The sequence below is a fragment of the Osmerus mordax genome, chromosome 23 (assembly GCF_038355195.1).
Source record: "Osmerus mordax isolate fOsmMor3 chromosome 23, fOsmMor3.pri, whole genome shotgun sequence".
Taxonomy (NCBI): Eukaryota; Metazoa; Chordata; class Actinopteri; order Osmeriformes; family Osmeridae; genus Osmerus; species Osmerus mordax.
The window spans coordinates 4433975-4458857 of record NC_090072.1 but is presented as its reverse complement, the minus strand read 5'-3'; the positions used below and the strand labels follow the sequence as shown (position 1 = coordinate 4458857).

Sequence of the window (24883 nt, the reverse complement as noted above, 5' to 3'; positions counted from 1 at the left end):
AGTTTCTTTCATATTCCCAGCGTTCCCTGTTAGTTATTTCCAGGGCGGTTTCGACATCGGAGAGCGGAAGAGAGGCTGACGAAGGTTTTTTTTTTTTCGAAGTGCACTCTGAGAAGTTTCCTTGACGGAGGGGATATTTTACATGGGAGATTAGTAGGCATATCTCAGTCATCGGAAAGTGATATCAGCCGCTGATAGACTCTCCCTTTGATGCTTTCTGACGCACTGGGGCCTTATCCTCGTGGAATCTGTAGACATGAATCACACACACACACAGACACACACACAGACACACACACAGATACACACACACACTCACAGGCATACCGTGCTTTAGAGTAAGGGAGATGACACGATTATGGTGTGAGAGTGGGTTTCAGAGTGTGAATGTTCTAGTGTGCGCGTGTGGATGTGTGTTTTACTGACCACGTCGTGCGCTGTGTCTGTGGATGTGTGCGCGCCAGCGTGCTCGTGTGTGTGTTGTGTGGTGGCTTTTGTAAGGGAGGTGGCGTCACGCCGAGGATGAAATGTCCCCAGGTAGTTTAGTGTCTGCAAAACGCACAGACACACAAAAAGCCTAACAAACACAAGCACCCAGTTCTAGCGCTCATACTCCATCTAACAACAGCACAATCCATAAACATGCTGTGCTAAGCCTGTCTGCGGAGCCCTATTTAAACAACTCACATTGTGCTTACTTTGAGCCAATTCCTATTGGCTCCCTGTCAGTTGAAGAGGGACCCCCACCACAAACCACAACCCCCCCCCCCGCGCTCCCCCCTCGAAACGCCGTTCAAATTTCAGTTACGTTATTCACTTTGCCCGCGGGGCCCTCCAAGAACACATGGGGATTGTCTGGGCTTAAGCCAAAACACACATAAATTTCAATATTCATTTGGTTTGCACCTCTGCCGAGGCTTCACTGGCGTTTTTAATCTTTGCCTGCATATCTTCATTATCTGAAGTGTGCTTTCATTTTAATTCCATTCTCATCCATCAAACGTCAGCCCCCCGGGTTTGACCTTGCTCGATGCCAACCAAGATAGCCGGGCGCGCGGGTTGGGCCGGGCGGGGGCCGGGCGAGCGACATAGGCAGCGGCGGAAGAGAGAGAGAGAGAGAGGGCGAGTGCCAGGGACACGGACGGAGGGATGGACGAGGGAGGGAGGCGAGGAGAGGTGACGATCGGGAAAGGGGGGGGAGATAGGCGAAGAGGTGTGGGAGAGATCTGTGAGAGAGGTGTGAGAGAGGTCGTGCGTGCGTGTGAGGCCAACCGGGGCCGTGCAGTCTGATCCCCCTGTCCGTCACACCAACACCTGGTGGTGTGGAGATGGATCGCTCCCTCTGCCTTTCAATCCCTCCAACCCCTCTATGTCACTCTCCCCATTCTCTCTCTCGATTTCAGTCGTTTCCCTCGGCCTCCCCCCCCACCCCGACCCCCCTCCTCCCCCCCACACCCCCAACATCTCTCCGACTGTGCTCGTTCGTTCGCACATTAGTGCCTAATCAGTCATTTGTCTTAATTGTTTTCTTAATCGCCGAGATCATGGTAATCGTCCTTGGTGACTGGCACGACCACCAGCACGCGAAGTATAAGGTAAACAGGATGCGATTGGCTCGAGCGATCGCTCTGGGGTTCGTTCCGGCCCGCGGCTGCGTTACCTTTCGTGTCCTCTCTTCTGGCGTCACGACAGAGAGGGGGGGGGGGGGAATATCCTGTTCCTTTTCTTCACATAAGAGTGATGAGGGAGAGTAAATATACGAAGATAGGCAATGAGCTAAAGATCCTCCCCTCCCTTCAGTCCTGGTTGTGATACATTGTTGATGGTGGGAGGGGGGGGGGGGGGGGGGTGGAGGGGGGGGGGGGGGGGTTGGAGGTGAGGGGGGGATGATCTCTGAGCCGAACGGCATGAGGAGAGGACGCCTAGGCTTAGGCAGACGGCACGTGCACCGACTCAAAAAGCGCACACGGCGCACACACACACGTGCAGGCGCACACGCACACCTACTTATCCCGCATCAATGATACATCATGCCTCATGCATAAATACACTCAAACAGGATGCCTCATTAACAGATAAGCCGGATAGGCGCTCTTTCCTCTCTCTCTCTCTCTCTCTCTTCTCTTCTCTCTCTCTCCTCTCCTCCTCTTCTCTCTCCTCTCTCCTCTCTCTCTCTCTCTCCTCCTCTCTCTCTCTCTGCTCTCTCTCTCTCTCTCTCACACACACCCTTTACACATGGTGTGTTGTGGAGCAAGCCCTGATCCCCTAAATGCGGGTTATCTGTCATCAGTGACACAGGCTGGTAAATCAAGACCCATGTATCAGTCTTATTAAAGCCTTCCTGTAAAAGAGCTCAGCGCTAGCCCTCTGTCACTCTCTCTCTCTCTTTTTCCCCCATTTCCAGAATAACCGCCTTACTCACAACCGCTCATCTCTCTTCCCTCTACCCCCCATCTTTCCTATTCCCTCTCAGGCCCTACCTCTCCCTCTCCTCTCCCTCCCTCCTTCTCCCTCGCGCCCCTCCTCTCTCTCCCAATCCTTCCGTCCCTCCCTCTCCCCCCGCTCTCACGCGCTGTCTCTCTGAGGCGACTCAGCAGAGGTTGTCAGTGAACAGGGGCTGGGACACCGCGAGTGTCTCCCCTCGTCCCTGAGCATCGGGGAAGAACACAAACCAAGTGGCAAACCAAAACTCCATCACCCACTCCACCCCCCCTCGGCGTCACCGGCCCTCGGAACCGGGCTTCCACCGTATTTCCGATGGCGTGGGGCGCGCTACAAGGGAACGGTGCTCTTTCCGTTCGCCGATGCTCATTATGGAGTTATCCGGGACCTGTCTCCCGGTGTTGTCGACACGTCATGCCTTCTCGCCAACTCCCCGGACCGGTGTCACAACACACTAACATTAGCAGGACTCCCTGCCTTGTCACCCACTGACAGTAATGGGTCAGTCATCACGGGGCTGTGTTGCCAGCCAGAACCCCCACCACACACACACACACACCTACAGTAGGTCGGCCCCAGACTGGGTGGCTGTTGATGTGTTTGTGACATGTGACAAGACGTGACAAAACAGCGCAGGCATGCGTGAGAGGACACACATTGGAGTTGACGGACAGGCTAACATGCACCAACGCACAGGTGCTTTTGCTGTCAGGTCACAAATCAAGGTCACAAATCAGTGGGAAGGAAACCACATAGACACGCACTAAGATGGATTCTAAAAGAAAGGTAACATGACCTCGGGCTCGGTAGTCAGACGCTATGTAAAGGATACTTCCCGAGTTTGAGGTGACACTTGTCTCAGCCCTCGCCAGAACCTGTCGAAGCCATCGTCACCTTTTTACCTTTCAAGATACTGACACTATGTACTTGAGAAAACCCTGGCTATGTCTGTGAGGGGAAATGTCATCTTTATTCTAGGTAGACGGACGTTAACGGTCTCGGTTGAAAGAGTTGGTCCTCATGTTCATTTGACAATGTATTAGCGACTACCTTGCGATCTTGTCCCTGTACTTCACAGCGCCGCGTGGCCTCATGTAACTTTGTCATCCACCACTCATTTCCTCCTTCCAGACATTTCCATGATATGACTCACACAGCACTACGGAAGAATAAGAAAGAAAAGGCCTTTGCGCTCCCCCTTTAGGAGATGCGTTTGTTAGCACGCCGTCTAATCCGCAGCCATTCGACAGCACCCCCCCCCCCCCCCCCCCCCCATCTCCCACCCTCCCTTCCTGAAGACAGTTCACGTTTTCCATTCATAACAGGTCAGGGGCTGGGATAAGCTTTGAAGACGTTAACATCCCACTCCTGCTCCACCACCAAAAACAGTATCTCTCTTACACCAGCAGGCCTAATCCGCCACTTGAAGAGCAATTAAAAGTTCAGCCGAGACTTTAAGAAAGTAACCATGTATGATATCTATGAATTTTTCTCCGGGTCTCTCTCTCTCTACTGGCAGCATGGGGTGTCACTAATGGGCCAAGGCGAGCTGGGGTGAAGAGAGAAGGAGAGAGAATGAGAGGGAGATCTGAGAAGTGGTGGCAAAATGGATGGAATAAATGGATTTGGAGATGGAAGTGTCCCTCTCTCGTCTCCCCTCCTCCCAGATATTTCCAACCTCTCCACAGAGCGCCTCTCCCGGAAAGTGCAGCACCTAATGCACTTGCTTGATTGACCAAGGACTTTGTAGTGTGTGTGTGTGTGAGTGGGGTGTTTGTGTGAGCAAGGGGGGGGGGGGATTTAAGAATAGAGGCAACTTTTCAATGCTGAAAACCCTGTCCACCCCCTAACCTTCCCACAACTGATACTGTAGTCTATGGTTTAGGGGGGGTGGGGGGGGTACATATTAGACAGGCCTCAATTCTTGGGGCAACCCCACTGCTCTAATTTGTTAAAGTGAGTCTCCCAAATTCGCAGAGGGATGTGTGTTTGTGTGTCTTTTTACATGTAGCTCCTCATCTGACGTCAAAGGGTCAATAAAGATCCCTGGAGAGAACCCCAGCAGAATGAGTAAGGAGTTGAGGCACATTTAATCAATCATGCGGCGTTAGATCGTAAAATAACAACACAATGACTAAAGGAGAAAAAGCCCACCCGCACGCTAAGTAGGTCAAAAGTGACGCCAGAGGAGCTGCACCTCAATGACCTCTTCTGGAGGGAGTCTCTGGCTTCACAAAGTAGTTGCAACTTTCCTCCTTTTTACTTTAATAGTGAGCCTCTCGCTCGACTCTTTTTATCCGGCAGCGATCGGGTTGTATGAACCTCGCTGGACCATTTGAGAACCGTAAGGGTAAGTGCATACATTTGATAGGGATGGAGAACATTCTCGGGACAGGTGAATGATGTGTTTCTGAATGCACGACTGAGCCTGAAAGCTTCGGAAAAACTCCTTTCAAACATGGCCGACTGGCGGAAAGAAAAAAACCTCCACCTCCAAAAACACACTCTGCATTTCATTAGACCTGGAGGGCAATGTCTGGAACCAGACACCCGTCCGCTTTCCAACGGGAAGGCGCCGCTTTCTACCTTCCTTGTTTTGTTTTTTTTTTGGGGGGGGGTGGTTCTTCTGTTTTCTTTTACCTCGAGTCCTGAGTGTTGTTTGGAAATGTTAGATCCTCACTTTTCCTTCGTTTTTCTTGCCGGGTGAAGAGCGGGCGATCCTGGGAGGAATGTGGGAGTCAGGCATGTGTGGAGGAGTGTGTGTGTGGGGGGGAGAAGGGAGGATATGGTGCAAAGAGAGGAGAAGAAGAGGAGTAATGAACCTTGACCGCCCCAAAGCTATCAGTCAGGGGGAACGCGACACCTGAGACTCACCAGGTGGCTTTGCTAACAAGACTGGACAAACGCCCCCAAGGTCTTTTTAACCAAGACCCCTCTCCCACCTAGCTTACCACCTTTGTACTCCCCTCAGTGACCCCCAGCAACAATAAGCTTCCCCTCATCTCCCTAGGCCTCCTTAAGTGTAGGTGAAGAGTCAACCGTGTCCTTTTCGAGGCTGCAGAAGCTAGTTTTACACTTCTCAGGTTAGCTCCTGTCATAGTAATTAAGTGGTGGAATCATATAGCACCCAAACAGAAACAAACTCCTTCCTGATCAAGTTGCAAACCAGCCACAGTCAGGCTATGTGTTCAATGGGGTGAACATCTTATTGAAACTTAAATCTCTCTTTTTTTAAATTAAAATAGACAAGTTCAGTTTTTTTATTGTACTGTACTTGCAGCCAAGTTAGATTTTCTCAGCTAACACCATCTATCGTCTTACATTTACAATGCTAATCTGACCTGTCTGTGACGCGTGTTTGGTTTAGTGACGCCTGGGGTTAGCATTCGGTCTGTCTCAGGTGGCATATCACAGGGTCACTGTCAGGTTGCCCATTAAAAATGAAACATGGCTACTTAATTACCGACTGGCAGTTCTTGGCAATCGTGACCGCACTCAACTGTCACTTGTCCTCCTCGACTCCTCTCGCTCTCTCTCGCTCTCTCTCTCTCTCCTTCCCATGCCCTATGCTGCCACTCGTCCTCACCCGGCTCTCCCTCTCACCACCCCTCCATACGTCTATCCAAACAACCCCATTCCTCACTCTTTCTCTCTCTCTCTCTCTCTCTCTCTCTCTCTCTCTCTCTCTCTCTCTCTCTCTCTCTCTCTCTCTCTCTCTCTCTCTCTCTCTCTCTCTCTCTCTCTCTCTCTCTCTCTCTCTCTCTCTCTCTCTCTCTCTCTCTCTCTCTCTCTCTCTCTCTCTCTCTCTATCTCTCTCTCTCTATCTCTCTATCTCTCTATCTCTCTCTCGCTCTCGCTCTCTCTCTCTCTCTATCTCTCTCTCTCGCTCTCTCTCTCTCTCCCTTTTTCATTTTCTCTCTCTCTCTCTTAACTCATTTTACTCCCTCCCTCCCTCCCCCCATCCGTCCAACCAGGCCTCTCCACCTCCCACCTGGCCGCCACAGCAGCGTGAACACCAGAGTGTGTGAACGCGTTCGTCATCGCCTCCGTGGCGGTCCCGCCTCCATCCCTCTCCTCCCGGGACGTCGGTAGCCGGGGTTACCGCCACCCGCCCCAGGCGCGTACAGCTGAAATTACACCCAGCGTGGGTTCCACGCCCCTCCCGCTCCCTCCTCCGCAGGTCTCCTCCCGGTCCATGGGAGTCTCTGAAGCCGAGGCTTAATTGTAAATGTACTCATGCGGAGAGAGAGACCTGGTCAGTGACAAAGGCTTGTACAAAAGACATGTTTCTATGTGGATACCTGTCCATTTCTAACTCGAATGGTTGAACGTCTTGATTTGCTTCGCCTTGACAGACATCAAAGCGCTACGACGCCGAGCAACCTTGAGCCACATGAGTGACAACACAGGCGAATCGTTGGTATTGATGTAAGCTCTCAAATACAGAAGACAAAGAACCGCAACCTATAGACTAGACCAGGTGTTCTGTATTAGCCGTCGGCCTGGACTGCGGAGCATAGATTCACGGAAACCAAAGGCCACCGTTCCAGACAGCCATTGAGCTCCGACGGCTGAAGAGGAAATGAACATCCAATTGAAAGGGGTCACGCGTTATTGACGGGAACGCCGTTGCCAACAGCGATCTCATTGTCTCCAGACCTATTTGAACCACGTTAGCCATGTGTTTTCCCTTTAGAGCCCCAGGAAGTAGACTTTGACGTCTGCCCCCCCTCCTTCTCCTGCTCCCCACTAACCTGTGGCTGGTCGGGGTCTGTTCATTTGCTGAAATGACTGAGACATTCAATCACCCATGGCTGTCACGGTCGGCTTAAACATCCACGCCACGGCCCGGGAGACCCCTGTAGTGCTGGGATAACACACATGCCCGCGCCTGGAAGAGATAAAACCAGCCGACGCTAACTAGTAATGAAAGCCACACATTCGAAGCATAAACCTCCCTCCGGCCGTGGACTCAGCATGGGGTGGTGTGTGTGTGTGTGTGCGTGTGTGTGTGTGAGCTTGCTTGCCCAGCCACTGCCAAGCTGAGTGACGGGCAGAGGGGGGACTTGAGTGGCACGTTGGAAGGTCATCGTAGGAGTGATAGCGGGTGGCGGGGGGGGGGGGCTCAATCCCTGCCTGGCTTAATGAAAGCGTTTCAGTCTGAAAATGGCCGCCGCCTGGCGAGAAGGGGTCGGCCTGACGCCTCGTGACTCAGGCGGAGGGGAAGAACTTCCTCCTGTGCGCCTGCTGTCTCTTTCTCTGACGCCGCATAGCCGGGAGATATCGCTCTCACCTCGCGTGACACACATGAGCCCACAGGAAGCTGAAGGAGACCAGGCTTCTGAGTGTGTGTGTGTGTGTCATGACGTCTTTGGTTTCTTTTCCCCTGGACTGGAACACGTGTTGGCGTGGACAGATTCTTACCCATGAACCCGGCGAGAGATCGTGATTGGTTGTGGCACTTTGAAGCCGTACATGATTTCTCATGGCGTGCGGGACAATTCGTTTTTCTTGCCCAGGCACCGCTGTTGTCGTCTCCCTCCACCCTCCACACGCACGCCCACACAGAATAAGGCTTGTAGGGAAAAAGGGCGTCCTATTCTATTTATTCATTTACAGAAGACAGAATGGTTGGGGAGCAGATCTAGCTGTGGAATAGGTTATGTTAGGATTGAATCAAACCCCCTCCAACCCATAGCTGTGTGCTCTCCACTTCAGGTTTGCAGACAAATTAAGCCCCCCCCCCCCTTCTCATTTCCAATGAAAATAAAGGTGAACAGAATCTAGTTGTTCGTTTAACTTTTTTTCCTCCATCTTTCATCCCAGACTCAATTTTCCCCTCATTCGGTTCCCTCCCGTGTTTCCTTTTCCTCACGACGCTCCTTGCTACCAATTTGTTTAGAGACACTCGTTTAATTTATGTCATTAGTGTATAGCACTCCAGAACTGGTATCTATTCTATGGTTCACTACATTTGCTCGCGATTGAAAACTCACAAGACTCTTGGGACTACGGTAACTGTCAACCGTATTTTAGTTCCGATGTGTTGCTTTTGAGATATCCAAAAAAAAAGGATTTGATATCTAAACGTCGTTTAAAACTTTATTCCAGGGAAAGAAGGAAGACCCCCTCTGGGCCCTATTTTAATTATGCAACAAATGTTTGACTATCCAAGTGAAATTTTCGATGAATATTTATTTCAATTCATTCGCTGAGTGTTGATTGTAATTACATGGAAACATGATTTATTGCCAAGATTGCTGCATTACCCATGGAGAGTGGAGGAGAAGGAGGGAGAGAGGTAGAGATAGGCAGGAAAAAAAGAGAAGGAAAGAGAAGAAAATAGAAAAAAAAGGAAGAAATGCACATTTAGCATGCAGCATGAGGAGGACCTGTGTCCCAGTGGCTGCTGGGAGATTTTGTTACCAGAAGGAGAAGCGTGTGCAGAGGGTTGTCTTGGCTTGTCTAGTGTGTGTGTGTGTGTGTTTGTGTGTGTGTATGTGTGTATGTGTCTGTGTGTCCATTGTTTGTGATTGTCTGTGAGTGTGTGTGAGTGTGTATACATGTCTGTATTCACCATGTGATGTTTTGACTGAGAGAGTCTCTTCAACCGTCCGGATGAAAATTCTAAGGTTGGGAAAATGACAGGTGCCAATGATAATAATGACCGTTAAAAGACGGCCTGGGCCTGACAAGAGAACGACATCTCAAAAGGGAGAAACAGGGTCTGCGTGTTTAATATTCTTGTGGCTGGTTAAGAAACAAGGGAAGAAGGGAGGGGAGAGCGAGGGAAGAAAGAAGGCTGGGGGGGGTGGCGACGACGGGAGAGAGGAACAGCGAGCGTGTGAGCTGTGACGATGTTTGTATCTAATTAATGAATCGCATTAGCCATTTGTTATGCCATTTATTCCGGTAATGGCCAAACTAGCCATTCATTTGTCGCCTCACGCTCTTTCCTGCTCTCGCTATCTCTCTCTCTCGCTCCTTACCTTCCTCTCAGGCAGTGTCCAGAAGAAAAACAATGAAAAAAAACAAAAACAAATAAGAGCTAGCCAGAAAAAAGGAGGGTAAAAGAGAGAAACGGACGTTAGAAGGCTAAACCCTGTCCTCATCCAACCCTCGCCTCCCCTACTTCCTACTATCTTTCCCTCTCAATCTCCATACCCGTCTCGACCTCTCGCTCCTGGTCTCCCTCTCTCTCTCATCCTCGACCGCTCTCCGTCTGTCAGCTCGTCCAGCAGTGATCACTGTGTTTATCCTGCTGGACGGGAGGACAGGCCTCAGCATTAATGACATGTTCAGTCAGTGTTTAGCTAGCATACACCGCTCAATACAGTTTAAGTAAACAGCAACCTGCCGTTCTCCAGTATCGGCACTCTGTGCGCCAAGAGGATGTATTTCGCTGTGTGTGTGTGTGTGTGTCTATGTATTTTGACATGGAGTGTGTTCGGGTGAAAACAGATGTCGTACACCTCGCACATGTTTGTATGTGTCCGAATATTTGTACGTGAGCGTGTGTGTGCGTGTGTTTGCAGCTCCCACACTGTGTATTTGCACTCATCCTGTTTATATGCCTTTGCTCTGGTGTTAGCTTGTACCTCCCACAGGGATACTGTTTGTTCACCTTGTCCTGCTTTGGTCTGCAAGTAAACAAGTGAAAGAGGCCACCCTGTCCTTCAGTCCTCCTTAGCGGTGGTTAACACATCACCAGGCAGCTGCCATATTCACAGACTCCCACAGGCCTTAAAGACAGCCTCATCTCCTACATTATATCCTTCCCTCAGACTCCATTAACAAGGCCTATGGGGCTGGTGTGTTGGCAATGATGTTCGATTAAAATGTGCTCCCTGTTAGCAACCAGCCAGATTGTTGTTAACTTTTAGCACCTTTTGTACCTTTTGGGTGTTTAGCTTGGTACCTTTTGGGTGTTTAGCTTGGTCGTTTAGCATGTGGTCTGTTGGTACCAGATAGTGTAGTGACATGCTTAACCAACGTTTTACTTTTGGACTTCTTCTCTTCGTCTTTTATTTAGTAATAGTTCCCTTACTTTTCACCCCCCCCCCCAAATCCCCATCACCCCAATCCAAAAGCCTCCCATATCCCACCAAAAAAAAAGAAAAAAAAAACGGAATCCTTCCCTGCCCTCTACCCGTCCCCACACCCCCAACCCCACACCCCGACCCCAGACCCAGCGGAGGTCCGATCCAGCTCAGTCCAGTGACCCCCGGAACTGTCCTTTCTCTTGTAGCCGTTCCGCAGAGTGACCTTCTCGGTGGTGAGCCAGCCCCAGGATCCGCACCAGGGATCGCTGCAGAGCTGCTACGACAGCGGGCTGGAGGAGTCGGAGACGCCCAGCAGCAAGAGCTCGTCCGGCCCCAGGCTGGGGGCCCTGCCCCTGCCCGAGGACAGCTACGAGAGGACCACGCCGGATGGCAGTGTCGGTGAGGCAGAGCATATGGAAAATGGTAGGGGCAAACACAAAGGAGATAAGAGTAAAAAAAACAAACATTGATATGGATCAAATCAAATACATGAAAACAAAATAAACACATAGATCTGTTTAAGGAGAGGTACATACCTATAGGTAGATACCTATGCAGACACGGGTCACACACACGTAGGGGCTTAGTGGTTTGCGGTCGTGGGAGTGAGTCGGCGCCGGGGTGCGTACCGTCGGCGGAGGGTTTGAGGACGCTAGACCCTGTATACAGTTTGCACTTTTGAGAAAGGGAGGATTATGGACGGTGTGAGTTGTGCCTTTTGGGCACCCGTGGCGCCTCAAAGACCACGTCAACGCAGCGGCAAGGGGTGTGTTTTATGAACTAGAGCAGCCGATTGAAATCACTTGGACGGACTTGCCTAACTGACTGGGTTCTCTTTAGCTGTGCAGTTATGTCCGTTACTCATGGCTGTTTGAGAATATACGACTAATGAGAATGTAAGCCAACCAACTTGTGCCCAACCTTGTTCTATTTGATCAATGCTTATGTGGCCTCTATATTACTTTCAGCTATTAGTCATTTCATTGGACCGAGACACTCTTTTCTCGAACCTGGCCGATGTTCTTAGGAGCCTTTAAACTCTGGCCTTGATGGATTCTCCTTGATGGACAATCTTTATTTATATTTAGACCCGCTTCCAAACTAAACGAAGTTTGCGCAAACAGTGAAAACTTTGGTGCTAGCTGCACAAACCCCTATGTTCAGCAAGACAGAGTGGTTTGCTGTGCCAGTCAGCTGAGTGAAGGTGGAAGTGATGCTTTGAGAGTGTCATGTGATGGATGTAGGACCCAAGGGGAGCTGGACAGGAAGGAACAGGAAGAATGTTTGTGTGTCGGAGAACTGGGTAGCTTCCTCCAGAAGATCATGTTCTGGGTTAAAGAGCCAGTACCGGTTTCTGCCACTGAAGTCCAATACGCTTCAGAGGTATAAGAGAGACAAATAGATTCGGGTTTTCAAACCCATCTCAAGAAACTCTTGGCATTTCATTTTCACAAGACAGGAGCGACAAGGGGGTTTGAACAGTATGAATCTGGAATTTCTTATGCAAAGGTTTGTTCCGATCCATGACTTTTTCTTTCACTTGTAGCTTGACTTTAGCCATTTGACTGGTGGTGTCCTCGATCTGAATTTACCACTGACACTCTCAAGGACTGAACCTTTTAAGAAAAGATGTTTCAGAGTACCGAACGTCACAGAAGGACAAGGCTTTGACCTCAAAGGTGAACCATGACTGAGCCAGACAGTGGTAGACAGAATGGACAGGGTTTAGTGTTTGGCCAAATTAGCTTTTAACTCTGCCATTTGCAAGGGAACATTTGGGCCTTAATGTAGATTAAAAAGGCTTTGGATGTGAAACTGTGAGCATGGGCTTGAGGGTCTATACCCTCTGGGTATTTAAGACCTCGCATTCAGACAATGGCCGCCCATTTACGAGCCAAATTAGCCTCAATTAAAGGCTCGTTTCAATTTAGGCTGGCTTAAAGTAATTGGACTGGGGAATCAATACCCGACAGGGAGATTAGATCTGATCTGTGATCTGCCTATCAATCAAACCAGACCCCAAAAGACACGTATACATCATCCAAAAGGTTCGGCCATTGAAGTTTTTTTACTACAGTAACCAACAGTTAAGTTGTGAATCTCCTTTTATCTTTTTTTGTGGACCCTGGTAGCTTGGGTCTAGGAGGGGATTGTCCCAAGGTCAAACAGAGCAAGGCAGGTGAATCATTCTCTGTGAAATAAGAACAGCAGCTCTGGCTGCCTGTAGCAATCTTTAAAGGGATCAGTTGATTTGTTGTTGTTGCCTGTGTGTGTGTTTGTCCTTGTGTCTATGCGTGGGCATGTGTGTGTACTGCAGGTGTGTTGTTCTTGTCATCCTGGGAGCGTGTGAGGCCCAGATCTCTTCACGCGTTTTTCTACCCGACCTACACCACAACACTACAAACCTGTCCGTTTGGTCTTCAATCAGTAAATCAAGTCAACCTTGTGAGGAGGAGACTCCTCCTCTTTGTATCTATCAAACCATGCCCAGACGTAACTGAGGTTTTAAAGGTGAGAGGGGAAACGAATGCAGCAGGAATGTAAGCTTGCGAGTTTTGCCCTCACCTAATCGCTGCAACTTTTCGTTCAGTCTGAGCACACAGACTCCCAAGTGCTACATTTAGCGCCGAGCTAACACGATGCCCATTAAAAGCCTATGAAAACAAGGCAGGAAAAGTCAGCAGATGGGCTCAGAGCCATACAGGCTTCTCGTTAGGCTGAGGTAAATCGTGGTCATTATGTACCCTGAGAGGAACAGCAATGCTTCCTGGTGTCTCTGCGTGGTCCTGCTGAGACGTTTCCCCTCCCCACCGGTTCTGACCACAATGCTCGGATTAAGGTCATGGAGGCTTTTCTAACTCTTGATTTCATGAAGGTTTTTCTCATTCTTGATGTGAAGGTTTTAAAAATGGGACGTCAGCTGAGTATTATTTAACAGTTCCGTGTCCTGTGGTTTCCCGGGTCCCTGACTGGGAGGTTGTTTTGGTGTCCTTGGGCGGGTGTCATGGTTACGTTTGGAGAGTGGAAAGCTCACTCTGGCGAGTCATGGGGGAAATCCCGCCGCTCGACCAACTCGGTTGTTGTCAATCGATGATCAGCCAATCGATGTGCAGCTGCAGTCTACCTCCTCATCCACCTCTGGTACCTAGTTACACTCTCTTCCCCCCTCTCCCTCTCTCTCTCTCTCTGGCTCCCTCTCTGTCTATCTGTACCTCTTTCTCACATCTCTCTATTTTTATTTTATCCATTCTTCCTTCCCTGTCCCTCCCTCCCTCCTCTTCTCTCTAATATGTACCTCTCTCTTTGTCTTTCTTTGTCACTCTATCCATCCTTCATTGTACCTCTCTCTATTTCTTTCTCTCTATTTCTTTATTTCTTCTCTCTCTCTCTCTCTCTCTCTCTCTCTCTCTCTCTCTCTCTCTCTCTCTCTCTCTCTCTCTCTCTCTCTCTCTCTCTCTCTCCGTAAATGCAGTCGGGGTCCGTGGGCTTGTACTTAAGTCACCATGTTTTTTTTTATTTTCCCCCATCCCTCCACAAGGTCAGGACTCCCCATTTCCATAGGGAACGTCGAAAAACACGGCCCCGCTGTTGACTTTACAACGAAGTACTCTGGCTCACCTCTATATGGAAGCTGAGGGAGTGAGCTGTGGGAATCATTCTGGACGCAACGCGACAATCCTTACCTGCGTTTGACCCTGGAAACGCTGCGTAATAGCGTCACTTGCTTTTCCTCTTCTCGTCGATCTTCACATTTCAGCTGAGGTGGTGCGATGTGAATGCAGTGCTTTGGGCCACTCGGCGTTTCGGAATCTCTGTCAAAAAGGAAAGGGACGTTTGATCAAAGGAGACAGGCTGGGAAAATGTGGAGCCGACGCTGAGTGCTCATGCACAAGAGGACTACCTCACTGTCATATACAGTATATTAGAAAATCCCATAGAGCACTTACTGTGGTAAGGCATCTTCAGCATCACTCTGCTCTGTATTTACTCGTCCAAGGAGCATCTAAAACATGAAGCAGATGCTTAAAGCACAGCTGTGTGTTCACTTATTCATCAGAACCGCCCCGTGCACACGCACGCACACACCCTGGTCATTAGTTATTCCGAAATGGCAAGTGTCAGGAGTCAAACTTTGTACTGAAGGGTTACACATATTGAGGAAGGCCCGTCACATGTGAGGCGATTGGTACGAGTGCTGAATCTGTTTAGTGATTTCTAAGTGCCGTATGCTACCTTCCGCAAGGGTTGATTTTTGAAGAGCACTCGTTGGAATAACAGGTTTCCACCTTAAATCATGTGTTAGTGTATTACATGGATGACCCGGCAGTTGCTTACAGCTTTGACATCCCCTTCGAGGTTTTGATATAATATTGATTAGGCTTGAGGGGTGTTTTTGCTTGGGTCTAAAGGCCATGGGTTATCAAACGGTAGCTATGCTAGGAGTCAGTACTTTCGAGCCTTGGTTTGTGTGGTTTTGGTTCTTCCCATTAGCCAATAGCCTTGTTAGCATGAATGGCTAAAGGAAATCTTACGTCTAGGTTTAAATACACACGCTATGCCAGACTAGACACTATCAAAGGGTTTGTTATGGGATTTGGAGCTGGGTAGTAGCATTAGCATGCGTAGCTTGTCACTCTGACTGCAGTGTAGACAACTATTTCTCTCTTTCTCTCTTCTTCTGTCCCTCTAGTTTTCTGAGGTTTCAAACGGTGAGGCAAACAAGGACCATAACACGTGACCCCCTTCTCCAGCCACTTGAAAGACCGGATAAATAACAGCACTTTTGTTATTTTATAATCTGTTTTCTCCATCAAAGTGCTGCTTATGTCGGTGTTAGCATAGTGTGTGTGTGCGTGCTGGAAAAAAAAATAACTCTGTTCATTAGGCAATCCCAATCTTAGGGCCAGATGGTAAAGTGAGCCCATTTAATTAAAGCCATTCATATTTCAAGAGCTCTGCAGTGCTCTGGTTCTGGGGTGTGTGTTTCCAACTTGGTGGAAAGTGTGTGAGTCGGAGATGGAGATGGCATTCTGTTACAGTACACACACGCACACACACACACACTTAGACACACAGGTACATATGGGAAGAGACAGATTGGCTGAATGGCATCACTGTGTTCGCATGGTGCCTTTTCCGTGGGCGTGTGTGCATGTGTGTGCATGTGTGTGTGTGTCTGTGTTTCACCGCCTGTGTTGTGTGTGTGTGTGTGTGTAGGCTTCAGGACCCCCTGTGAGAAGCAGTATAGTAGAAAATCACACACTCTGAGACCTCACACCATCAATCTGGATGTTACACTCTCACTTTAGTCCTTGTGTTGCCTTCACCAAGGTCATTGTCTTTGTGCTCTCTGTGAAGAGGGGTAGCAAAGAGTTGAAAGCGCTTGCACATATATCAGAATTGAAATCAGCCAAAAATGATGAATGAGCTATCACATTTACACTCTATAGCTCAATCAGTAATGCCCGTGTCTGTATATGTGATTATTGCATTTTGCATTTTGCTTCCATATAATACACCCCCCCCCCCTCGCCATCCTCGACTATCTCTTAGCTTCCCTCTCTCTCTTCGGTCCTCTCCTCTTTCATTTCTCATGAGAAGAGAGCGAAGGAGTGAGAGAGAGAATAAGCGAGGAGGCTGATATGGAGAGAAAACTGCCTGCTCGCGGCGAGGTGGTGGTTCTTGACGACAGCCATGATTGATGACTGCCCAGACAGCGCGGGCAGGCAGGTATTCAAATCAAGTGCGCCTACATTACACTTCCTGCACGACAAGGCAGCTAGACCCGGGACAGACTGAGACGCACACACAAACACACACATACGTTAGCCACTGTTCCTCAGTGGAAATCAAGCAGATTATACAGAAGAATCCTTCCCCAAAAATACCTAAAATGGTGGAACAGCGGCTTCAGACTGCTGCTTCAGCTGCTCAGGAGATACAACAAACACACACACGCACACACACACTCAGACACACACACATACATTCAATGGTATTCTGTAGTGTAGTGTTGATCAGACTGACACCCACTGAGGAGAGAGTGGATCAGGGACGCAGGGGGCCAAACTGAAGCTAATTCAAAGAGAAGCACCACGGGAGAGGTCCAAGATGCAACGGGGCAGCGGACCTCGTCGATCGAACCAAGCGTTCCCAATTGTGTCCGGAGCAAAAGCACGTCGGTCCGAAGCTTGTGGGAGATGAAAAGCGAGGGAGAGACTGAGAATGAGAGAGAAGGAGTAGCACGGAGCTCTCAGACACAAGCGGAGGCATGACTGTGTTTTCAATGAGGACCACTGCTGCCATGCAAGCCGCCATGTGCGTGGACGGGCCTTTTAGGTGCAACCAAGCGGCGACTGGCAATTTGGCACGCTGCCGAAACGCACTGGTGCCCGCTTATCTGGGAGCGAAATCATTCTCCCAGGCAGCTGCTGGTTTGAAATGCGTCGCCTTAATGTTTGTTTTTTCTTTTAGTCTTTTCTTTCGTCTTTTAAAAAAAGACGTCCTTCTCTCCATCTCTTGCCCGTATATCTCTTCTGTTTTCCCTCCCTCTACCCCCCACTGCCTACCCTCCCTGTTAAAACGAATCATTGTCGTTTGCTATATTCCTTCTCTCCTTTCCCCTCATTATTTCACATTGACGCATTTTCATTGTTGTGACAGTGCACACACACACACACACACACGTGTCTCATAGACATGTTTAAGGGGCTGGGTGTTGGAGGCTGGAGGGGCAGGGAACAGTGTGTGTTTGATTTGTGTTGGCGCCCCGGGGAGGGGGGGGGGGGGTGGCGCATTGGCAGAGATGGGGGGGCACAGTGGGTGCCGTGTCTCTCTCTCTGGGTGAACTGCATGGCACAGGGGGTGCCCAGCCCACCGCGCCCAGGGGCTAGGCACACAAAGAGCTGCCAGCTGCAGTGCCCTTTCTTGTGTGTGTGTGTGTGTTGGTGTGTCTGTAGTATGTATCATCTCTCTCACTCTCCCTCTCCCCCTCTCTCTCTCTCTCTCTCTCTCTCTCTCTCTCTCTCTCTCTCTCAACTCTGCTTGTTTCCCGGGATCCAAGTGTGATCGAGAGTGCATGTTTGTGTGCTCGTGTGAGTCTGTGTGTCTCCTCCCCACGCTGCATTAGCGTGGCAGGCCTTGAGCGCGAGGGAATAGGTGCGAGGAATGGAAGACCAGCTCCCCCTCCATGGCTGTCTCTCTCCTGAGGGGATTGGGGTGGGCAGGCATTCCTCTCTCACAACTCAGGCTGCGGGCAGAGCACGCCGTAGAGACACACACACACACAAACGGAATAGGGAAAGGAAGGGAGACGGAGGGGAATGAAAGTGTTTCTATGAGACGCACACATCACACACAAGCGCCGTGTTTAAGTTCTGAGACATGCCCACACTCAGGCAGGCTTAAGAAAATGTGTGTGCGCAGTAAAAAACACACACACATACACACACACACAGACTTTTCAACAGCAAAAGGTGCAGAGCCAGAGACTAATAAGCTGGCAACGTTAATTATTTCCACTCTTAGCTCTGTGTGTGTGCGTGTGTGTGTGTGTGTATGCTTGTGTTTCTTGGAATCCTGGACAACTTCCAGTCGCCGGCAATTTCATTTGGCATCGAAGGAATGTCTGCATGATTACAGCAAACAATCAAATTTACGAGACTGCAGAACATTTTCAAAGATGGCCTGAATACGTAGGTAGTCAACATTGGTTTCCTGGCCCTTAGACAAACAAGCTGGAACCAGATTGAGTCTGCCTGGATGTGATGACCTTAGACATCATATCTTATGTGAGGACTAGTCTGTGTGTGTCTGTGTGTGTGCTTTAGTTTGGCCGCACTCACATTTCTACGCCCCCCCCCTGACCTTTTGCAACACAAGTGTGGATGTGTGGTGTGTGTTTTGTGTGTGTGTGTGTGTGTGTGGTGGAGGTCTTTTCATTTCACATCAGTACTGTATACACACAACTAGGTGTGAGAGAATATTTTCTGGTCTGACAGTAGGCTACCTTAACCTTTAGCAAATTCCGTCTCTAAGTTGCTGGAACAGTATGGTATTGTCAGGCTGTCGGAATATTGGTTACATTCTAATAATCTCTCCTCTCTCTCTCTTTCTCTCTCTCCGTCTCCCTCTCTCCCTTTCTCTCCCTCCACACACGCGCAAACAAGCTTCTTCTCTCCGTGAGGACGTCTCGGAATTTGTGGTTCCCGACCTGTGTGTTCTTGCCGTCCCGTCACAAACTCATCCCTGTACGCTGTTGATCATCCCCAAATAGCCGAGCTGTCACGACGATCATCCTACACAGCTGCTAATTGACACCTCCTCATTTAAACACACTTCATGTGGTGTTCTTTGATCGACATGAAACGCCCCCCCCCCCCCCCCCCCCCCCCCCCCCCCCCCCGGGCGTGTACATGCACTGGGAGCGGAGTCAGCGCCGAATAACAGCGTGGACGCCATTTTATATCATGTTTAACACAGCACACTGTGTGTGTGTGTGTGTGTGTGTGTGTGTGTGAATATATACATGACATGGATATATCACAGGAGCAATTGCCTGTATATATGTCACCGAAACAATTTCAATGAGGGATGTGAGTGGATGGGGGGCATGTCTGATTGTATCACACATTCCTCCCTACCACCCACCAAAGCTACTGCAGCAACTCCAAATAATAACAATAATGATAGAAAAAAAGGAGTGACACATTCTCTCAGTTTCTGTTTGCAGGGTTTTTTATTCAATTCCCTACCCTGGCAGTGAGAACATATAAATCTGTTCCTATATCAAGATGTATTACTGACTAGGCTGTGAGCCGGAGAGGAGGAACTGTGTGTGTGTGTGTGTGTGTGTGCGCGTGTGTGTGTTTGCAGGCGCACAGGCAAAGATGCATCACGTTCACAGACTGGCGCGGATTGTTTCTTTTTTACTTCCCTCCTTTCCGCATTTCTCTCTCTCCCTTTCTCTTTTCCCTCCTCTCCGCCTTATAAAAATAGATGAAAGGGTGTAAGAATGGAAGAAGAGGATTATCTGCCCCCCCCCCTCTACTCTTCTCTTTTTTCCCTCCACCCTACCCTCTCTCTCTCTCCCTCTCTCTCCCCCCCCCCCCTCTATTTTCCAGAGGACGGGGGTATCATGTGTTTTGATATGGAGGGAGGTAGACAGACAGGAAGATGAAAAGCATGTGTTCCGTACCCCGTGGTGGTGCCCCTGTAGCCTGGAGCGATGCAGTGCCGGGGGGGTCCAGGCACAAGAGACCGTATGCAGCCGGGGCCCCTCGATGCCCCGCGACCTTCCAGAACTCGGGGGGGGGGGGGGGGGGGGTTCATATCAAACGCACCAGCACATGCAGTCCACGTACTCGTGGCCCACTCGCGCTCGTGTAAGCACACACACGCGCGAGCAGACACTGCCTAGTGTTTGGCTTTTCTTTTTTTTCTTTTTTTTCTGGTACACAGACATGTACACACGCATATACACAAACATACACACACACACACATGAGAAAGACACACTGACTGTTCTATTGAACGTCTGCCGTCCTCACCTTTCAAACCCAGAACAGCAGTCAATCCTAGGGGCACAATGACCCTCGCTCGTTTCTCTACTTTCTCTACACAGAATTTCACTACCCCCCCCACATGGTTTCCTTTGAGTTGGTCTTTGCAGTCCCACGGTTGCCTGAACAATAGTCGCTCAGGGTCAGGTGCGTCTCCATGGAGGCCCGACGCCTGCACTGAAAGAACTACGGCAGTTTTCCTTTTTTTATTTTTTCTTTGCGTTCATATCGTTAGGCGGCATAGTCATGTTGCCGCAATTGCCAAACGACTTGTGCTGGTTTGATGGCGGCTCAGTGTGGTTTTAGCTTGCGCGGGACTCCACTTGGTCAGATGGGTTCAATGTTATTCTACTGGAGTCGCTCAAAGGCAGTTTTATGCTGTGTGCCTCTGGTCAAGCCAGTGACTTTGCTGCAGACCGAGAGGTTGCAGGTTTATATCCCCCTATGCTGCAAATCACTTTGGAGAAATGAATCTGATACTGTAAATGAATACATTCTTAATATACTAGGAGGGAAATTCAAACCCGTTTCACCCAGTTGTGTGTTTGTACGTGTGCGTCGGCGTTTGTTTGGGTAAACAATCAGTGTTAGAGAACGTGTGTTTGAATGATGACATTTGAAGAGTGTGCGGGTGTTGTGCGCTGCTAATATTTGCCCCCCCCCCCTCCTCTCTTGTCCCTGGGATGCAAGGCTACTTGCTCAAGCATCGTTGACCCATTTAGGGGGCTTTCGGTCTCCTTCATTCTTTCTTTCTCTCCTCTCTCTGTCTTTTCTCTCTCCTTTTTCAGTTTCTCCACGCGTCCGTGCTGCACACACACTTACGCAGACACTCGGACACGCAAACGAACACACTAACGAACACACTTAAAAGGTATACAGTCACACAGAATCTACGAAAACAGATGTTTCACTTCTCGTTCGTGAAAAGTTCATTTATCTTGCTCTCCTAAGGCCCCCCCCCCTCCTCCTCCTCCTCCTCCTCCTCGTCCTCCTCCCTTCCTTCTCCATCTTTGAACAGTACGGTTTGAAGTCAGAGTGCGTAGTGAAATTACATGTCACCGTCAAAATGCTAGGTCAGGAAATAAATTGCCCAGGTTCATAGCGAAACGGAAAGACAAAAACACATGACAGTCTGGGAATTATTTTGGGTGCTGCGTGCCATTCCCTCCTTCTGCTGCGATGAATATGCATTGGCACGTGGTAATTGAAGTGTCATGTCGCCTCTGACTTGACAAATACCTTCAGAGTTCTTTTCCCTGACTTGTTGCTAATGCTAGGGTATTTTCTTACTGGAAGTTCACTAAGCTCCAACATTCTTGAATTTCTGGACACACACACACACACAACACACAAAGGCACATGCATGCACCGTTGCCCACACCACCCACGCACACACCCCCCACACACACACACACACACACACTCTTATGTTTTGTTCGGGTGTGCCAGGTGCGTGGTTTGTTGTCACCTTGAGGTGTCAAAGACACAAGTCCTAAATATGTATGCCGTTCTTCTTTCCGTTCGTTTTTCCACAAGTCGTTTACCTCTGAGTCAGCCTTTCAACTCAACAAAGGCCCCAAATCATCCCACAAAAGACGGGCTGAGGACAGTGGGAGATGGGTGTGGGGTGGGCCAGGTTATAATGACAACACTGTCACAATGAGAGGGGGAGACTCAAAGGCAACAGACCTCTATTCAGCCCACAAAAAGAAAAACACGAAACGTTCAACCTCAAGGTAACGTGACACCTGCGGGGAAAGAAATAGTTAAAAACAAAGGAAAGGATTGAGGAGGGAAGCAAGGTTTGTGTTTTGTCTTCAGGCTGCAAAGAAAGGGAAGGGGGGGGGGGAAAGAGATTAGGTTCAGAAGTTAAGCCTGGAGACAGTCACACACCTGGTTTGGAGGCTTGGTGTGCCAAACAAAGGGTGTGTCTGTTTCCTGTCTCTTTGTTTGTCTTGACTCAGGCGCTGATTGCTAGCTCGGGGGGCTGGAGCAGTACCCCTGCACCTTCCTTTGTGGCCCCTCAGGTTACGATTTGGGAAGGTCAGAGCTAATTACCGGGAGAGTGGGAAAACTATTTTTTTACCCTTTTTTTTCTTCTTTTTTTGTTAATAAGCAAATGTGTGTTGGCTGACAAACAATTACTGGATTAAACGCTTTGGAAAGAATTTTGGAACGTTTTAAAGACCTTCGCCCTTAAGCTCATGTGACTCCCGCACGCAGGTCTCGGAATTGTCCTTTATTTATTTGTTTACGTTGATTTGATAAACGCGGTCTCTGAGCTAGCCTGTTTGCCAGACTCTTTCTGCACTTTGTTTCACGGGAAGACGTGGGTCTCATTTCTCCTGCTTGATCCTGCAGGGAGGGAGAGAGAGAGAGAGAGAGAGAGAGAGAGAGAGAGAGAGAGAAGAGAGAGAGAGAGGGAGAGGGAGAGGGAGGGAGAGAGATAGAGAGAGGAGAGGAAAGAGAGAGATAGAGAGAGGGAGAGAGAGAGAGATAGAGAGAGGGAGAGAGAGAGATAGAGAGAGGGAGAGGGAGAGAGAGAGAGAGAGAGAGAGAGAGGAGAGAGAGAGAGAGAGAGAGAGAGAGAGAGAGAGGGAGAGGGAGAGAGAGAGGGAGAGAGAGATAGAGAGAGGGAGAGAGAGAGAGAGAGAGAGAGAGAGAGAGAGAGAGAGAGAGAGAGAGAGAGAGAGACTGACATCATGACAAAAGACGCCCCTGCGCGCGCCTCCGCGCCTCCGATGAGCTGACAAAACAGAGCATCCTAATCCGGATGATGTGCCTGCAAATCCACTCACACAATACCCGCACACATTCACCCGCCAACACACACACACACACCTACACACACACACACACACACTCATTCACTAACACACACAAACACATCTTCACAAACACACAACTCACACTGACATGTACACACACACCTACGTACATACATGAACACAAGCTTTCCCTACGCCCACGGCAGAAACAGGACCAGACAATGATTGCAAATAAGAATCGAACGCAACGATCACCATCCCATGGATTCTGCTACAAGACTGTCCAAGCCTAACCATCTGTGTTTAATCTGAGGGATAGCTGTGAAGAGTCTACTCTATGTACACTGACACACACACACCACACACACATCTCACTACTCAATTTCTTATCATCACCACCCCCCCCCCCCCCCCCCCCCACACGCTTAAAGACTTAAATCTAAGCCATCATATTTGTAGGTTCAGTGAGGCCAGCCCTTTTTGCGAGGTAATGCCATAAGACCAGCTTTAGGATGTTCCCTGTTGATTCTATCTTATCTCCTCCATCCCTCGTTTTTGTCACACATACAGTACCCTAAGAACAGGGGGAGGAGGAGGAGGAGGGTCTCTGCGCAATGGAGGGCTGTTGAATATGCATAAGCCCGATGAGGACCCAACGGTTCAGTCCACAGGCAGCTCAGACATCGGCAGTTCCCCCGGAACACCTTACATCAGATGGGTGTCTGTGTGTTTGTGTGCGGTCTCGGCCCACTATACAGGTAGAGCAGGGCAAAGCCATGTGTTGCTCCAATACCAGCCTCTTCTCCACCTCCTTTGCGATGTTACCGTAATACTGTCAGCGCAGCTCCACACAGGGGAGTCTATTCCCACCAACAGACGAAGGAAGTGAGATGGACAAGTGAGGGAACGTTCGAAGGTTTAATGGGGAGGCGAGTCCCAGGTGATTTGTCCAGTCGTTATGCTCCGACTAAATGACAACGGGCCAAGAAACACAGACACTCGCTTCTTCTTAAATCACGACACACACACACACCGTGGGATAAAGGTTTTTTTTTTCTTCCGGACATGGCCAAACTCTCCAGTAGTCACAGTAGTTCTGGAAAGTTTGAAAGTTATATAAAGAGAGAGAGAGAGAGAGCGAGGGAGAGAGAGGAAGAGAGGAAGAGATAGAGGAAGAGAAAGACATGAATGATGGGTCCTTCAACTGTACATGTTGGGAATCTGAAGTCACGCCAGACCTGCATAAATCATCTTAAATCCCTCAGCGTTTCAACATGGGGTGAGGACGGACAGACACACACACACACACACGTTTCACCTTGTTCCAGGCGTCCACAACTCTCCAGAATCACCTTTAAATCACTCTTCTTTATTTGAAAAAGAGGCCCACTTTTTAATACCTCATGGGGCTTGGGGTGACTTTAATATTAATCAAAATCATCTAGAGATTATCCCATGGATGAGCAGATGGTTTGGGGTGAGAAATGACATTTTCCTCATGTTTTCGATTTGTCTCTTTTCTTTCCTGTTTTTCCATCCTCTTGTTTCGCTTTCTCTTGTTGATTTCATTTAGTTCTTACCAGAATTATCTTGGATTACATTCCCTGATCCAACACAGCAGTTGCAACAATTTCTTTTTAGCAAAGCCTTTGTCAAAGCCTTAATCTATATTTCCATACGTATATATGTGGATTAATCCTCCTTTATTAAAGAGAGACTTGACACTTGTGTTGTTAGCCATCTAAAACTCAAAGCTGGCATATACCAAATTGTTTTAAAGGGGGCCCCAGGGAAAAGGGAGGGATGGAGTTCGGAAGGGAGGGAGGCAGGGAGAGAGAGAGAGAGTGGGAATGGGAGATTCGGTTTGCTCGGCAATATGCAGTCTGAGTTTATTGTCTGCGCGTGTGCGAGTGCACGTGTGCGAGTGTTTGTGTGTGCGTGTGTGTAGATGTTATTGTGTCGAGCGCAGTGCAGAGTGGGTGTTTTACCGGCCATGGAGGAGAACGCAGCAGCTTCATTTGGAGTGCTTATGATCTGAGCGAGGAAATAATGAGAAACAAAGAAGGAGCAG

General features: G+C 49.2%; 1 protein-coding gene across 2 annotated transcripts in view; it reads left to right on the top strand.

Annotated features, from left to right (window-relative positions):
- Positions 1-24883, top strand: part of pcdh7b (protocadherin 7b) — a 107450-nt gene that overhangs the window by 39554 nt on the left and 43013 nt on the right. Inside the window, exon 2 of one of the 2 annotated variants that reach the window (XM_067261805.1) lies at positions 10691-10883. In XM_067261805.1, the coding sequence (XP_067117906.1) occupies positions 10691-10883 (193 nt within the window). Of the gene's footprint in view, positions 1-10690; positions 10908-24883 lie in introns of both variants that reach the window. The other variant, XM_067261804.1, reaches the window with a different exon arrangement.